The sequence below is a fragment of the Ylistrum balloti genome, unplaced genomic scaffold, assembly GCF_031769215.1.
Source record: "Ylistrum balloti isolate Yb309-2 unplaced genomic scaffold, AGI_CSIRO_Ybal_v1 Utg370460, whole genome shotgun sequence".
Classification (NCBI taxonomy): Eukaryota; Metazoa; Mollusca; class Bivalvia; order Pectinida; family Pectinidae; genus Ylistrum; species Ylistrum balloti.
In genome coordinates, this window is record NW_026782304.1 from 284,305 (window position 1) to 302,372 (window position 18,068).

Sequence of the window (18,068 nt, forward strand, 5' to 3'; positions counted from 1 at the left end):
ATATACACATGCTTATGTAGAAACCACATACATTGTGTATATATATATAATATGCACATAGCAAAATTATGATTAAGCTAATAAAAAGCTGGCGGTCATAGGCGAATTGGGTTATTATCAAATTTTGGAATGAAAGTTGCAAGTTGTGAAAAATTAGAACTGCTTATTGAAGAGTCACAAGTTGAAAGTACGAGCGATGTCGACAAATACCTAAATAAGGTCTCTGGTACTGAGATGTGGTAAGTTGTGGTTATTGAGAAAAACAAGTTGGAAAGTGCGAACCCGGGTCAATTTTTTAGAAACACTACAAAAGTTGAGAATTACATTGAGAAAAGTTACCCGAGTCGCACGAAAGTATTTTTTTCATGTATAACACGAATATGATAACTTAACTCTGTGAGAATTTCATGTAAAGCGTTAGGCCATGATGTGTAAATAGTTATTAGGAGTGAAAATAGCAACTATGTGTTACACTGTTATTAACAGTACACATACTGAAACAATCTCGACCGTCAATTTCTAGTCTGGGTCTGCGAGAAAAATTTCTCACTTCACGAGGTATCAACACCAACTGTTGCCAACAAAGTATTTGTTAGTACTTGTGCTTAATACTCCTCAAATTTAAAAGTTGTGTGATACGCTGTTGCATTAAAGATGGCCGCCATGGTAGCCATCTTGAGAATATTACTATTTATTGTTAAATCTGTTGATGCCGTGGATTTAGATTGATATCAATTAGGTCTGAGGATGAAATTGATATTAACAAGGGGTGAGAATGAGATTGATATTAATTAGGGGTGATGGCGAGATTGATTCTTCGGAGAAAGTACTGAAGATATTTTTCTGAGTACGGAGAATTAAACGGGTTAGCCACATTTCCGGTCGAAGCGAACGCGCCGTTTTACACAACATGGTGGTGACATTGACATGTGAATCGACGAAGAGCGTGAAGTTGTGGTAATTGAATTTAAAGTATCAATGTATTATTGTGTAGACTAAACACTTTTGTATTACTTAACACTGCTGTACTTGTATTTTTTAGATTTTATCACAGCCCATTCACAGTAGATTTTTTTATGGGGACACGAATGTAATTTGTTAAATGTAAAATGAGACTATATAAGCGAAAGATTTTGCGCTTTTGAAATTAAGCTTCTGGAGGTTATGCAGTTGTTTGTACTCCGTAAACTTTATAACAAATTAAAAAAGATCACATTCGTCGGTTGATGTCCACACAGACACCAGCCTCGTCGGTCAAAACACTAGTATACGTGTTTTGACAGACGAGGCTTGTACATACAGTATCATGCCAACAAGTACCTATGATCTTATAACTGTAGTAGGATTAAGAGCCTCAACACAAGAGGGCGCTGCCTCCACTCGCGTTGTATTCTAAGTCGAATATTGTCAACAAGCAACACCCAGTCATGTCTACTCCTACTACCCCAGGTTCATGGTGTTAATGGCATATAGTGAAATGACCACCAAAAGAAGTATTTAAAGTTCAACAATAAATAACTATGATGATATTTACAGCGAATGAATAAACATGAGGCTCTCAAGTATATTCATTAGTCCTAAAGATGGACAATCTCAGACAGGTCAATATAGACCCTTAATTTAGCACTATAAACATGCATGTAATAGCAAAATGTCAACTGGTCTATAGATATGTTATAAGATTCTAGCTAAAGCTAGATAATATTAGTAGAACTTGTGTAAAATGTAACTACTAGTATGCCCCAAGGAAATAACCACTGCAGTGTCCCCAAAGTATGTAACAAATGTGTAGTACTATCACAAAATACTGTGGATGTGCCTTGGGATACCAAGACATCAACATTTATATATCAATCTCCCTCCCATTGTAGAGGTGTTCCCACTGCTTAACTCAGCAGGGGTACATGTATGCAAATGACCACCCGGCCCACAACCTTCACTCTATCAAAACTACCCTACATAAATAAGGCCAACCCCCATTCCCTGACAGGTACAAGTATCAGCTTACAGTCATCTATATAATATAAAAGTTTAACCATCCCACTGAAAGAACAGTGCAAGGAAAGTATTAAGAGAGCAGCGCTCTCATCCTACTGTCAGGACGGAGTAGTGAGGAAACAGAGGGGTTGTCCCACTCACAGGCAGAATGGAATTCTAAGTAGAAAAGAACATCTCGCTGACGAGACGAAGTAAGGAGGTGAACCTCACCTGACAGTGTATAGTAATCAGCTGTCGACTAGAAGTCGAGAGAGCAAGTACCCGAATATTATCGGCTTTATAGACCCAAAATAATCTCTTACCAGGAGATTCCACTATCAAAATCCTACAAAGTCAGTTAACATAAGGAAACTGCTTCCGACAACATGGCAACGAAATAGGAAAACGAACAGGTACAGGGTACCTTGTTACAAAATACCAGAGTTATGAGCTTCCCCAATAACACACAGTATTACAAAATGGAACCTAGTGGTTAGAAATTAACCAAGCCAGCCAAGTGACTGTGTCACTGTATGCAAAAGTGTGTTTAACTCTAAATCTTGTATTTCACGCATACACAGCAGAATGTGACCAATTTCCCTGGCCTGCGTATAAGGTTAACATAAAACGATGTAAAACCAATAAAATGCGTGTTTGTGTTAATTTTTGAAATGCTGCAATGATTGTATCTTCTCTGCAATAACCTAAAAAAAATTGTAATGTGATTTACTAAAAACTCACTAAAGTGAGAATACAACTTCATTGATTACCTTGGATCTCTTCACACTGCTTGTCAAATAAATCAAATGTATAAGGTGATTCTACCTTTAAAATTGAGAGTTTCTTTCTCTTTAATTTCTAATCTTGCACTCTTGGCTCACAAGTTTGAGCATCAGTGAAATCCATGTTAAATGGGAATGTTTTAGCCCTTTATCATCAGATGGTGGTCTATTCAATTGCCCTACCTCTGTGGTCAGATGTACATTGTCTTTTCATAAACAATTCTTGTTATTACTATTTCTTTAGAAATACTGAATGGATCTTCTGAAATCTTGCATGTTGGTTTCCCTTGGTCCTAATTTTGGGACTTATCAGAAAAACAAAGTGGCTGACAGGTGACCATCTTGAATTTTGACAGTGAAAGCTATCAGTTTTCTTCAGAGGAATTTTCAAATGTCATGGAATTAAGAGCAAGACCAGAGGAAAGATAGAAAAGATTCAGCTGTTAGAGGCAAAGAATCCCTCTGGGATCCCATTTCACAGATAGTATCTTTTCTTGATCAAACTTAGCATAATGATAAGAAAACCCTGATGTGATATTGTGTTTATATTTCAGAGAAGTGTGAACAACAATGTTGAGCTTCAGCAAGCTATCGCCTGTGATGTATCGCCTGGTGGCTCGTCTTCCCATACAAAATCGAAGGCATGACAGGGTAAAAATTTCACATTTTAGTGTTATTATGTGATGCCAGGATAAAAACTTAATCAAATCTGTGTTCTTTCTATTAATAATTATTGTGCAAGAACCCTCACATAGGAGTTTAAAGTTAAGAAACATTTTAAATCTATTTTTGTGAAGAAGGCTTTGAATTGTTAAAGGTGAAAAGAGTAAAAAAAATTCCTTGTACAAATGAAAAACTTACTTGATTTGTTTACTTATCCTGGTAAGTATATGGCATTCAATTACAATTTTGTTGAAGGTAACAATTTCATTAACTTTTCGTTACATTTTCTTCTTGCTTTCAAAGTCTGATCATCAGAGATAGGATTTTGCTGCATGGTGACATATCTTGAAATTGTTTGTTCATTTCTGCATAAATTTTTGCATTAAAAAGTAAGTTACAGCCATTATTTAATACTTGAATTGTAACAGGAAAAAAAATGTATAACCATTTAATATTTTACACTCTTGTAAGGCACAGGATGGGAAATAATTGTTTTTTTTTATGCTCCCTGAAAATTTTCAGGAGAATAGAGTCACCACCTTGTCCATCCATCTTTTCATCCTTCCTATCTTGTCCGGAGCTTAACTTTGTCAAGTTATTCAAGTATCATAAAACTTGGTGTAAACATTGGTCATTCATGGCAATGTGCAGTGTACCAAATTCAGGGCCCAAATTTGTATTTTCGTAAGTTTTACCCATACTCTTTTTTTTTTTTTTTTTTTTTTTTGTATTTATGTCTTTCTTGTTTTAGGTTTTTGAGTACAGACAATTTTGTTGGACAAAGCCATCCTCTGAGGTTAGATTGAAATCCAGTGATGCAAACTCCAGTACAAGTCGTCATCAAAGTCATAAAGTAAACCAGCAGTCAAGGCCTCCAAAAAAAGTTACACTGCATCCAAGTGCACAAAAACTGGAATCAAAACAAAAGCAGAGTCCACGATACATACAGTCATCATTTGACGATACTTATATCGATGAATTAAAAAATCTTCACAGAGAGGATAAGGTTCCTGCCAATTACTCTTTGATCTATATAGACAAACTTCAGCGTAGGTCATTATTAATCAACACTGCATTAAAAGCTTGCTTGTGCCTTATAGAACTGGTGACATTACAAAGTTTTCATCGACAATGGAATACAATGATCAGTCTAGGTCAAGACCCATTCTCTATCTCATACCCAATGTCAATGTCCAGTTGGACATTCTTATTGACTGCGGTTTTGTCAGTTATTACCCCATTTGGCATAGCATTAATGCAAACAGATATCAGAAAACGTGTTCTTCGTATTTATAAGGAGAATGGTGAACAAGACAAATACATTGCTGTTAAACCATACTTGGTTTTCTGGACAAAACAGCAACATTTCACTGGTTCAGACATTAAATATATGGAGAACTGGGAGAAATCCTTGTATGGGTTACTGTCAGGAAATATCACCATTAAACAAACACGGTGTCGACTTTTACCAGAATGTTTCCAGGAACTTAGCGGGTACAATGAGTTTTGTGGATTTGGTCCAAAAAAATTTAAAGAATTAAAGTAAGAAAATTTGATATTGTATCTTGTTTTTAGCATAAAAAACTGAAACATCAACAGAACTGCATGTTTATACAGAGGGGCAGAACACCATACACCCATCCCATGAAATCCTAGATATATATCCAAAGATTTATTGCATTCTGATAAAATTACAAATATGGAAACAGTAATAAGGAGTCACAAGAGGAAAAATAGTGCTGTGTGCTTTGATGGTGAATTACTTTTCAAGAGATGGGTGGAAACAAATCTTGATGATCTTGAAATAAACACAAAGAACAATAATTCTGAAATAAATTCTGAAATATGATTAAATAAAAATGCTGTTCATAAAAACAATTTTGTGTCATAGTTTTAAAACACATAAATTTGAAAGAAATCTGTTAGAAAACTGACAAGATTTGGATTATAAAAACAGAAAGTATAAATCATAAACAACTGATCAAACTGCCTTTCAGGAAAACAACTTCACGTCATGGTGATAAGTCTACTTAGTTTGAGACAAGCCAGTTATAGGTAATATTGTAGTATACATGTGTAATTTTGGGTAATGGAAACTTAAGAAGGATACACCCCTAAACCATGTAATCTTGATATTTGCAAACATTCTGACAAAAGAAAGTGACAATACACAAGGAAATGTCCTGTGCCGAAATGTATTTTAGAAAAATATTTTGTCTACCACTTATGATGCACATCCGAGTGTAAGAAAGGTCTAGTAATCTCACCAGAACGTTTAGAGGTTTAAAAAAATTAACCTCAAACTGACAGATGGGTTTGACCAGGAGGATAGTGGAGAATGTGTAAGAGGAATGTTCAACCACCATAACAGCTGACTTCTATGCCTTGTAATATTGAAGGTAAATACTGGGGCCAAATATTACGTCCGCTGTAGACTGGTTTAGCTAACATAGGGAACTGGATTAGACAGGGGTTCTGTTCAGACAAGGATGATACTTACACAAGGAAGTGGATTAGACAGGGGTTCTGTTCAGACAAGGATGTTACTTACATAGGGAAGTGGATTAGACAGGGGTTCTGTTCAGACAAGGATGTTACTTACACAGGGAACTGGATTAGACAGGGGTTCTGTTCAGACAAGGATGTTACTTACACAGGGAAGTGGATTAGACAGGGGTTCTGTTCAGACAAGGATGTTACTTACAGGGAACTGGATTAGACAGGGGTTCTGTTCAGACAAGGATGTTACTTACACAGGGAAGTGGATTAGACAGGGGTTCTGTTCAGACAAGGATGTTACTTACACAGGGAAGTGGATTAGACAGGGGTTCTGTTCAGACAAGGATGTTACTTACACAGGGAAGTGGATTAGACAGGGGTTCTGTTCAGACAAGGATGTTACTTACACAGGGAAGTGGATTAGACAGGGGTTCTGTTCAGACAAGGATGTTACTTACACAGGGAAGTGGATTAGACAGGGGTTCTGTTCAGACAGGGATGTTACTTACAGGGAACTGGATTAGACAGGGGTTCTGTTCAGACAAGGATGTTACTTACACAGGGAAGTGGATTAGACAGGGGTTCTGTTCAGACAAGGATGTTACTTACAGGGAAGTGGATTAGACAGGGGTTCTGTTTAGACAAGGATGTTACTTACAGGGAACTGGATTAGACAGGGGTTCTATTCAGACAGGGATGTTACTTACAGGGAACTGGATTAGACAGGGGTTCTGTTCAGACAAGGATGTTACTTACACAGGGAAGTGGATTAGACAGGGGTTCTGTTCAGACAAGGATGTTACTTACACAGGGAAGTGGATTAGACAGGGGTTCTGTTCAGACAAGGATGTTACTTACACAGGGAAGTGGATTAGACAGGGGTTCTGTTCAGACAAGAATGTTACTTACACAGGGAAGTGGATTAGACAGGGGTTCTGTTCAGAGAGGGATGTTACTAACACAGGAAACTGGATAAGACAGGCGTTCTGTTCAGACAAGGATGTTACTTACAGGGAAGTGGATTAGACGGGTTCTGTTTAGACAAGGATGATACTTACATAGGGAAGTGGATTAGACGGGTTCTGTTTAGACAAGGATGATACTTACACAGGGAAGTGGATTAGACGGGTTCTGTTTAGACAGGGATGATACTTACATAGGGAAGTGGATTAGACGGGTTCTGTTTAGACAAGGATGATACTTACACAGGGAAGTGGATTAGACGGGTTCTGTTTAGACAAGGATGATACTTACACAGGGAAGTGGATTAGACAGGGGTTCTGTTCAGACAAGGATGATACTTACACAGGGAAGTGGATTAGACGGGTTCTGTTTAGACAGGGATGATACTTACATAGGGAAGTGGATTAGACAGGGGTCAAATCAGACGATGCAAGGATTCTACTCAAAAAAAGAACTGGATTAGTGAGATTCTGATCAGTCAGGGATTCTACTTAAACAAGGAAATGGCTTATTAAAGTTTCTGAACACAAGGATTTTACATAAACAGGTAACCAGAGTTCTGATCAGGCAAGGGTTCTTGTACAGTGAACTGGATTAGTGAGGGTTCTGATCTGACAATGATTTAATTACCCTGGGTTCCAGATTAGATGGTCAGATTTAGGCAGGATATGCAGAAATTGAACCAAACATATAGAAAGCTTATGTAGTTCAGGAGTCCACATAAAATGATGAGATTAAATGAAACAGAAGATAAACTCTCCATAGTTTTCTGTCAGATATCTTGGATAATACTGAAAGCAAATGAATATGTGCACAAGTGGATTCCAATTAAAGTCTTCCATATCAAAATCTGTTTCCCAGAGTATAAGGGAAATAAAAGAGGTAAGCCCTCTGTCCCACAGAGCCATTTAGGGGAAATAGGACAAATTCTTTTTAAACCTGTCTTCTGTGGAAACACCAGAGGTTTGTCCCTACTGGATCTGAAGCAGGCTTAGGTGGAAAAAAAAATCAATTTTTTATAATCATTTGGTCTGGGGCTGGAGTGGCAGGACCCTAATAGGGGAGATAAGCAAATACTTTGAAATTCTTCTTCTTCTATTATAATGCTAAAATTCTCTCCCAATTTTGTCTGTAACACCCCTTCATTCATAATTCAAACCAAGTCTGAAATATTTCCAATGGAAATTAAACAAATTATGCTCAAAAATCTAGTTTTCTTATAAAAACTATAGTAAATTTTACCCCCTAACCTCGGGGAAATGTGAGACCATGGGGCCATGAAATTCACATAAGATGCTTCCATTCATGAAGAGTATTTGGTTCTACCATATCTGAGTCTTGAGAAGAAGATTTTTGAAGTTCAAGTCAATTTGACCCCTTTTGACCCAACCCCTCAGGCCCTTGGCACTGTATTATTCACAATTTTGGGTCATCTAAAGCCAGGGAAGGTCTCTGCAAAATTTCATTGAAATTGGATCAGGGTTTTTTTTGAGATGGCTCCCACCATCGTTTGATCTTTGTTCTTTTAAAGTGGGAACTGTTCCCCTTCTCTCCTTTGATTTTGCTCCTATAATTATACAGATTTTGAACATTCTTATGAAGAAATAACAATAATATTCTTCCACTACCGAATCTATTATTGTTGCTTGTCAGCCATTTGATTTTTTCTAATCAGTCCCAAACTCACACAGGCACAACTTGGGATCAACGGTACCTACATATGAAATTTGAGAGATCCATTCTGTACTTCAAGAAATAGCAATAACAAACTTCCATAAGTTGAAATCCACGATTACCCCCTGTCTGCCATTTTATTTTTCCGATCAGTTCCAAACTCAAACAGGCACAACCAAGGTGAACCCTTCATTTGAAATAGAAGATCCATCCAGTACTTCTCAAGAAATTTATAAAAAAAATAGTTGTGTACAGAGTAAGGGCAATTTGAATAGCACATCTGATGATCATGGGCATGCACCCACCATTGTTGGATCTTTCCCTTCTGTTCTCTTCTCTCCTCTGTTGTTGCTCATATTGATAAGAAATTTGAACATTCATCTGAAGAAATAACTGCCAAATCCAAAATCAGTCCAAAAATCAAAACAGCACAACTAGTTACCAACATCTACATATAGAATTTTAAAAGGGTTCCTCCAGTACTTACCAAGAAATAGCAATAACAATTTTTTTATTGTCAAAATCCAAGATGGCCACCTGTCAGCCATTTGTTTTTCCTTATCAGTCCCCAAATTAAATGGGCACTACTAACTACCAAGGGGAACATCCACATGAAATTTCAAGAAAATAGCGATAAATTGTTTATTGATAGACGGACCACAGACATTGGGCAATTTGCACAGCCCACCACCTGATGATGACCTAAAAATATAGCCTTTACCATAATTACATTCTAAGGTAAAAAATAATAAAAAAACAAAAAAAACACAAAAAAGAAACAGTTTTAATCATTCTTATTTGTTACTGTTTGTTCCCAAGGATTTGTGACAGGAATTTCTTGGAATCCATGATAAAGTTCTCTGGTTTTAGGTGATGTTTCTGCCACCAATCTATCTTGAAATGCTCTGGATATCTCTCCGGATGTAACTTCTTGATGTCTGATTGTGAAAATACTTTCTGTTTTGTAGACATAAACTTGTATGGTTTGATCATAACATACTTCTTGTTTAAGCCATGGTTTTCTCTGTAAAGTCGTAATATACACTCCATGTAGGCTCTGCGGATTTTCATAAAACGCCAAATCCCATACATATACAGAATAAAGGAAACGACAACAATATATTGTATGTGTTGTGGTACTACTTGATGGTCAACCACACAAACAAAAGCCATATTCCCCATCATCCAACAAATACAGATTCTAGCTAATACACTAGTCACAGCAAAGCGTTTCTGTCTATAGTGTTCCGTTTGTGACACATTGTTATATATCAGAGTATACTGTATTGGATCTAAACCATCTAACTTGTATAGAGGAAGATGTCCACTTGTCTGTTTATGATATATATCATCAATTAGAGAATGTGAACTTTTCACTTTGGATTGAAATTCTTCCTGATTCCAATGCTTCACGTTAGTTCTTTTGTGATAAAGATCCTGTGATTCCCTCAAAGTTTTATTTTGACTAACAGATCTGTTTTGCTGAGCAGCTTCCCTCTTTGTTTTCATGTGAAATCCACAATAGGAAGTGTACAAACATGAAGCTGGAAAGTAACTCTGAAATAAAATGTTATATTTCTGATAAACTTTGCAAAAATTGTTTCAAGTTTTGAACATATTAAAGTTAAGATCAGCTGTTTGTTAAAACAGAAATGTTTAGCTGCATTTAACTGGAGTTAAAATTTGAAATCTTTAATAGAATAACTGTGAAACTTTAAAGAATCACTGCAATTACATGTAAAAGACAATTAACCCACCTATAATATCAACCTAGAAACTTGTACAAAAAGAAACTTGGGTCAAACTATTCCATCATCACTTCTTGAACAATATAACTCTTGGTCCAAAAAACTCAATATATGATCCCCATCATAAAGACAACTAAATAGAACAAATATGATAATTGTGTGACTCCTAGCTGCATGGTTTGGCAAAAGATATCTATGGTTAACCTGTCATTATGAATGTTAACATCTGACACTTATGTTATCACTTAATCATTGAGTGTAATACACTACAAAATCATATAAATGTATTTTAGTAGGGCCTAAGTTTTGTCATTTTTGAAAAAAATCACTCTTTTTGTTGACACTTGTTACTGTGGCTAAATATAGCGCAATTAATTTCCTTATTAGAAAATTGTAACAGTTTGTAGACAAATAAATCTGAGGATTAAGAATACCTACAAAATCACAGGAGCCTGTAACAATGTTTCTGGGGGATAAGGAAGTGTATTGTACAGTAAAATTCACTTGTGTCAAACACACATGAATCGAATACATCAGATGAGTCAAATGTTTCGTTCGGTCCCGATTTTTTCTCCTCTTTATCTTAGTAAATTAAACATGGATGAATTGAACACTGTTGAATCGAATACTTTGGTTGTGTCAAATATATTTTGTGGTCTGTCCCTTCTAAATCGTACAAAAAATTCCATGTTTGTGTCGAACATTCAGACACCACGTTGTCTCAGGTAAATTTTCCTGGTCGGTAACGAGTGTGATCGGTCAGCTGTAAGGGTGTCAACAGGCCGACATGCACAATGTAATTTCACAGTATCAATCCACCTAATCCTTTTGTTTATACAGGTGCACAGGTAATTATCTCATTTAACCAAGAACTATGCGATCAAACAGCTTTTGAAATAAAACATCTCATGTTTACTTTTTGCCCATGAGTTGTTGTTTTATTTGAGTGAAAATGTCAATATTTGAGTGGAAGTGTCAAAAGGGGCTATAAATTTGGGTGAAAATTCGGGATTTGTCATTTATTCCACACTCTCAATCAATAGTTTAGACTTTGATGGAGAATATTTGTCTCAATGATCCAAATACTATAAATGTGAGTACAATATGTGTACATGTATATTTTTAAGTATTGTTTTCACGAAGTACCCAGTGTAACGTGTGTCTTTTGTTCAATCTTGTATGCATTATCCACGTGCTTGTGACAATGATGATCACAGTAACTGTCATTAACCTACGATTTATTTGTATTTTGATAAAAAATAATTGTTTTTATAAAATAGAGATGTTGTCTTGTTCTTTTCATTAATACCTTGCTATCAGACATGATCGACTAAAATAGGGTCAGTTTAAATATACGATGTCTCGATTACAGGCGATAGACAAAAACACAGTTGAGTCAAACCATCGGATTTTAAAAATATTTTTCTGGACTCGACTGGGAAAAAAATTCTACCATAATTACTGTATATATTGATTATAATTGCTATTTGAATTATTGTAGTTTCGCCAATGCAATTAACATTTTTGCCAAATGTAAAATATTTCAGCATGAACAGAAAACTTAACAGCCATTTTTCTAATGTTTTACCTTTACTACCTACCAAAATTTTAAATTTCAGTCGGGTTAATAACAGATGCAGCTGGCCTACTTGTATCTCAGAAATATAGATTTTCTCAAACTTTGACAAAAACATCATAAGTAGTCAGTAAACGCCTCTTTGATTAGATTCCACTTATGTGGGTCATAATACCTGGGTCTGTGCTTGGCTCGAAAAGATGAGACATTTCTCAGAGACGCCCAAACGTTGAAGGCACCTGAGCATCTTTTTTCCCAAATCTGGTATGATGATAAATCAAACTATTCTCGTCTTGTAACAGTCACATCACTATTTCTGAAAACAAAAAGGACAAAAGTATTTTTAAATAAATACGATCACTAAAGGCTAGGTAAACACCTGTATATTAGCACGAGGAGTCTTATTGTGGGAGAAAACCAGAGTACGTAGGGAAACCCACTTACGCGTATTGCAATAAGTATAGACAGGTTACATCATGTTAAGACATGTAACGGGCGTTACTGTATCCTTACCATGTATCATATCTCAACAGCACCCTAGCTAACAGCAAGCGCAGGCTGACATGTGAGTAACCTTGGTTCGAAAACCGGAAATCCACCAATTTCAACTAAAGGTGCGTTCGTTTCTAAAGACATTTAGTTTTAACCACATCGATTCACGCCCTCGGCTTCTTTGACTTCATGAGCAGAAATCAATCTTGAATATGACATTTGTTACTGCTAAAATAGCGACACTAGCCGAATTTCACAGCTGCTCAAGAAACTTATGTAATTTGTAATGATTGAATGACACGCAAATTCGCGAAGCTTTTAACGAAAAAAGTATAGGCATACTGAACAAACCGAGTGAGAAAGTCAACTTAGTGAATTCCATGTTTGCAATTCTTAGAGGAATAATCAACTTCATGGATGAAAAAATCATTTTTGCCATTGTTGACATCATTAGTGCGCACTCATCTCGATTTTGCCAGCTCTTTCTGATATAGAACTAATACCGAAATTGAAAAGGTGTCGGGAGTTTGGAGAAGGGCTAAGTTGTACATATGTACAAAACAAATTCCATGGACGAAGGATAACACGATGAAAGACTGAAGAAGTTAGGGTTACCCACACTAGCTTACCGCCGCTTCAAAAGGGATATGATTAAAACTTATATACCACAAAGACAGTAATAATATCTTCAAACCTTGGAACAATGTCACAAGAAACAGCTCAAGAGGAAAACTCCACATAAAATATTTTCACAGAAGTCAAAAACAAGCATAAGACACAACTTTTTCTCTTTGAGAGTGTGGAGAATATGGAATCATCGTCGAGAAAATGTAGTCACGGCACCTGTAAAATACCGTTGTTTTCAAGAGCAAACTTGACATGGAAAAAAATTAACAGTTGCTTTAAAACTATAGAGCAAAACCTCGAAACAGTGTCATCAGGAAGTGACAAACCTACCTTGAAAATAAAGTATCGAGTTCGGAGAAGAGGAACAATAGTTGCTGTACTGGAAACTACCAATAAGTAGCTATAAGTAACTATAGTATATCATGGCACATGTGTAGTACATGTGCTGTGACATCAAAATCTAATTTACCGGAGTCCGCCCTGTCGACGTAGAAGATTTTCTTTTACGATCCTCATTAAACACCAAAAAGCCGCGAAATTTGAGGTGAGGGAAGATACGCTATATCAAAAGCTGAATAAACTGTCAACGAGAAATCCCGTTATCTCGACTCAGAATCTGGTATCAAAGCCACAGACGGCTTGATAACATATCAAGGAAACGCTGTCCGTTACTAGTTCGGTTCCGGATTATGATGAGTGAGAATTTACTCGGGACTTGTAAAAATTAACGGTCCTTCTTAGGGCCACAAATCACACTAAGATATCTAGAAATCGCGTCGAGATAATCTCCTCAACCTGCATCTCCTCACCCGATCCCAACCTCCATTCCACCCCCAATCATGTTTTATACTAACAATTTACTGAAGGAAAAACATTTGGTTTTTTGAGTATGGTTTGTGACAGACATTTTCTTCACAATGCAAGACTTCTTGTCCTGTAAACTGATTAGTTTAGGTGACTAAAGCTACAGCTAAGTTGTATTTATGTACTCATTTTTCAGCTACACGAGTAAACAGCTATGAGTAATAGCATTTTATAGGATCTTATGATTTCAGTATTTTTTCTCTTTATTGGAGTGAAAAAAAAATTGTATAAATTCTACTTCACAAAAAAATGCATTTTTTTTGCGTAATAATATGCTAGAATTCTGCATTACATAGTTCTAAGATATTAAAATACTATAGTCGATTTAATATAAAAAAAAACAATAAAAGATTGATAAAGGAATTAATATAAACATACAAAAAAAAGTTTAAACTAAAGGAAGAAGTGGTGAGAATATACAATGTACATATCAGTGAAAAAATTCTCACTGATTACCTTATATTGAAAAATTCAGGAGATTAACGCATTGCTTTGTGATCAAACGTTATAGCTCGGTATATACAGTCAAAACTCAAATCTTGACTGAATTATTCGAGATGTTTGCGTGTCTCAAGTTGAACCAAAACTGTCCGTCCCCGAGATTTGAAGTTTCAAATGGTGACACGGTTCACATGTATTTGACGCTCTAATAAATCATCATTCAAACCAAATTATTTAAATTTTCTGCATTATGGGGTCAGTACACTTCAACGTCAAGATTTTTTACATTTCTTTCGATCACTTTGTTTTTTAAACCTCAAACGTTTGGCCTTTGTCATCGCTAACGAGTCATAGAAGGACGAAACAATATGTATGGCGCAGTTTCATTTATTATTTACCACTACTGTAACATATAGATCTTACTTTGTATTAAAAGGTACAATTTACTAGAGACTGGCAGTGTGCCCGTCTATTCTCCATTTCAATAAACAACACAAAAACAAATGTATTTTCTCAGCAGTGACAAAAGCACCTACAGGGCAAATTCCGTCAAAACACAAGTCTCCGTCAAAACACGAGTCTTGACGGACTTATCCGAGATTTTCCTATTGATAGTTTACCTTTCTGTTATACCTGGAGTTAATTGACAGATTAGGCCAGGTGAGCAGTAACTTGATAGTATCGTATATCAGAATCCGGACTAGCGGGAACAAGGTCATAACGCTATCCTATTACCGCCCCATACATCTAGTCAGTAGCGCCAGTTAATGAATCGAACACACTCCCAATGGCGACATAAAGACAGCGGTAAAATGAGCCGTTTGATAACAAATAGTATACACAATTAAAAAAATACACAATGTGTCACGTTTTGGTCAAATAAGCAACTCATGCATAAAAGTAAATTAAAATTGACTAGTTAATATAAAAAAAACACGAACGTCTTCATGCAGGTATGAAAGAGGTGGACCTTTCTGTAACTGAACACAAGTTAATTCCGCACACGCGTTAATACTCTGTCATAGATATTGTGTTTTGATATATAACTTTTGTCGAGATTCAGAAAAGTACACTTTAATATGAATTCATGCTTAAAATGTTGCGTATGAATGATAGGGTTCACTTAGCAAGGACTCGCCGTATACTACAAGACAACGGTGTGGACATGTCACAACCATGAGCCAGATTTGTAAGTGGCAGCGTTAAGTTTACCTCGTAAGGTGAGTTATGTTGAATCTACTCCTACTAACTTTAAATCGTTTTCCAGAATTTGAATCAGGGATCAAGTGTTGGAGGGTTAAGTTTAGATGGAATTTGATTGGCAGATATTAAAACTCCCAAACCCCTTTTCCGCCGTCAGTATGCAACTCGGCTCATAATTTCTGATTCTGACGCCAACGCATGCCAAATGGGCAGATGAAGGTAACTTTTTTTTTATCAAAAATGGATAGCATTAAAATTTGTTATTATTATTGTATACATATCATATCGAGTCTTGTCTAATTGCTTTTGATTAAGCAGTACATGTTAAGTTATTGTGGTGTTTCCTCTCACCAGAATTGTATTCATTCAAACAGATTTATTTAAGTTTGAATTTAAGAATGGGTACAAATATTAGTGAAAATGTATCATATATATAGTTCAGTTTGTTGTCAGCAACAGATACACGTGCTAGTGAAGAGGGTATTTCAGTTTGATGACAGGAACAGATATACGTGTTAGTGAAGGGGATATTTCAGTTTGATGACAGGAACAGATGCACGTGTTAATAAGGGGATATTTTAGATTAATGTCCGGAATAGATACACGTGTTAGTGAAGGGGATATTTCAGTTTGATATTAGGAACAGATGCACGTGTTAATAAGGGGATATTGGGGATATTTTAGATTAATGTCCGGAACAGATACACGTCTTAGTGAAGGGGATATTTTAGTTTGATATCAGGTGGAAACACGTGTCAATGAAGGGGATATTTTAGTTTGATATCAGGTGGAAACACGTGTCAATGAAGGGGATATTTTAGTTTGATATCAGGTGGAAACACGTGTCAATGAAGGGGATGTTTTAGTTTGATATCAGGTGGAAACACGCGTCAATGAAGGGGATGTTTTAGTTTGATATCAGGTGGAAACACGTGTCAATGAAGGGGATATTTTAGTTTGATATCGGGGGGATATGCGTGTACAAACGATAGGTTTTGAACATGCTTTATTTTTATGTTCACAGGAATCCATAATGAAAAAGCGCGTTGTATAACCCAGTGTTTATTGATCTGTTTAATTCTTCTACTTAAAATGTTATATTACTTACTCGTTATGGAGGACAATATTAATATTTCGTCTGAATCAGACTTATCGCCCTCAGATTAAAGACTAATTCTCGAATTTCTGTAAACTCTTTACCGAATAATTAAAGATAATTAACACGCTAATACAGCTTGATGTGACTTTGACCTAAGATGACAATAGGAAATCTAAGGAGACAATAATACAATTATCTATACCTGTAACAATAATGTGTCCCGTGTACACACGTGTCGGTATAGATCTGATATCAGTGTTACACCAAGGCCGGGATGAATCGCTGGTGCCACACAATGATGGCGAGATTGAATTTTCTATCTGTCAAATATGTTTTATGATAATTAACCATTCACCTGTGTTAAAACGTATCAACACGATGTATACACTACATATCACACGCTGACACAACTATTATTATTTAGATGTTCACAACATGTAAACATTATGTACACGTCGTTAAATAAAGATCAGTAAAAATATTTTAGTTAATATGAATAGAAGCTTACATAGATTTTTAATTCATAAAAAAAAATCGATAGCGAACTGAAATTATAAAAAAATGGTGACGACTTTCATTACTGCGTTTGAAACGGAAACGAATTCGGCGCTAAATATCACAGAAAACATTACTTTACTTGTCACTCTTCACTAATCGATGGTCTTCATTGTGACGTCATAATGTAATTTACATGCATCTGACGTTAATGTCTTAATAATCTACTGATATGACGACACGACACTAACTAGTGTGTTTGGCAAAAACATTATACATGTACTTTTAATTCGCTTACCGAGAGCGTTCGATCGTCGATCTTGGTCACTCTAGTGTTTGACGCCAGTGGCTACGACACTCGAAGGAGCGCACATGTTTACAGTGGTGATCAATCTACATGAGAGTCCGTAGTCCTGTACTGATAGAATTTTGATGGGACTCATAGAACTTCTGGAAAAACTTCAATCTTACATTGCGGGACCCATCTTTTAACAATAAAGTTGAAAAGGACTCGTGTAAATAATTTGAAAATCGATCACTGTTACAGCCGAATTTTTGAATTTGCAGATCAAGAAAATAGATTTTTTACAGATGAATTTACCGATACACTGGTTCATGTTCTTAACTCTCCTACACGAGATGTTTGTCACCAGCGCCTTCGACCCCGTGAGTACTTATAGTGAACCAGGTAGAGAATATGTTTGAAAGAAAAAGAAAGAAAAAGAATTGCTGATTATTATCTATCAAGCTGCAGTGACTCTTCATATTTAACTATCAAAATAATACGATTTTAATAATTGAAAAGATTTTAAAAAATTAAAATGGGAAGTGTAAACAATGGGTATAAGCTCTAGATTTGGTAAAATTTAATAACGTAAATGTTTGATCGTCTTCAAACCTTGCAATAACACGTGTCTGGTGTTGAATTATCCTTGCAGAGTTGGTCCAATATGACCTATGTGACG

General features: G+C 36.0%; 2 protein-coding genes across 2 annotated transcripts; one reads left to right on the forward strand and one right to left on the reverse strand.

Annotated features, from left to right (window-relative positions):
* The first annotated feature begins 916 nt into the window (after positions 1-916).
* LOC132555213 (uncharacterized) lies at positions 917-4,978 on the forward strand. Its single transcript, XM_060219567.1, has 3 exons — positions 917-957; positions 3,314-3,410; positions 4,174-4,978. Exons 2-3 carry the CDS (start codon positions 3,330-3,332, stop codon positions 4,966-4,968), a joined length of 876 nt encoding a protein of 291 aa, XP_060075550.1. The 5' UTR covers positions 917-957; positions 3,314-3,329; the 3' UTR covers positions 4,969-4,978.
* A 4,345-nt stretch (positions 4,979-9,323) lies between these two features.
* LOC132555212 (uncharacterized) lies at positions 9,324-12,484 on the reverse strand. The gene is made up of 3 exons (XM_060219566.1): positions 12,396-12,484; positions 12,058-12,198; positions 9,324-10,115 (listed from the first exon to the last, which is right to left on the reverse strand). The coding sequence occupies exons 2-3, from the start codon at positions 12,127-12,129 to the stop codon at positions 9,360-9,362; spliced, it is 828 nt and encodes a 275-aa protein (XP_060075549.1). The 5' UTR covers positions 12,130-12,198; positions 12,396-12,484; the 3' UTR covers positions 9,324-9,359.
* Between the last annotated feature and the right edge of the window lie 5,584 nt (positions 12,485-18,068).

What these genes read in the sequence shown, in the direction of transcription:
- LOC132555213 (XM_060219567.1), top strand. Translation starts at nt 3,330, where the DNA reads ATGTTGAGCTTCAGCAAGCTATCGCCTGTGATGTATCGCCTGGTGGCT. An exon ending in AAAATCGAAGGCATGACAGG is followed by an intron (nt 3,411 to 4,173) that starts GTAAAAATTTCA and finishes TTCTTGTTTTAG; the next exon opens with GTTTTTGAGTACAGACAATT.
- LOC132555212 (XM_060219566.1), bottom strand. Translation starts at nt 12,129, where the DNA reads ATGCTCAGGTGCCTTCAACGTTTGGGCGTCTCTGAGAAATGTCTCATC. An exon ending in CGAGCCAAGCACAGACCCAG is followed by an intron (nt 10,116 to 12,057) that starts GTATTATGACCC and finishes ATTTTATTTCAG; the next exon opens with AGTTACTTTCCAGCTTCATG.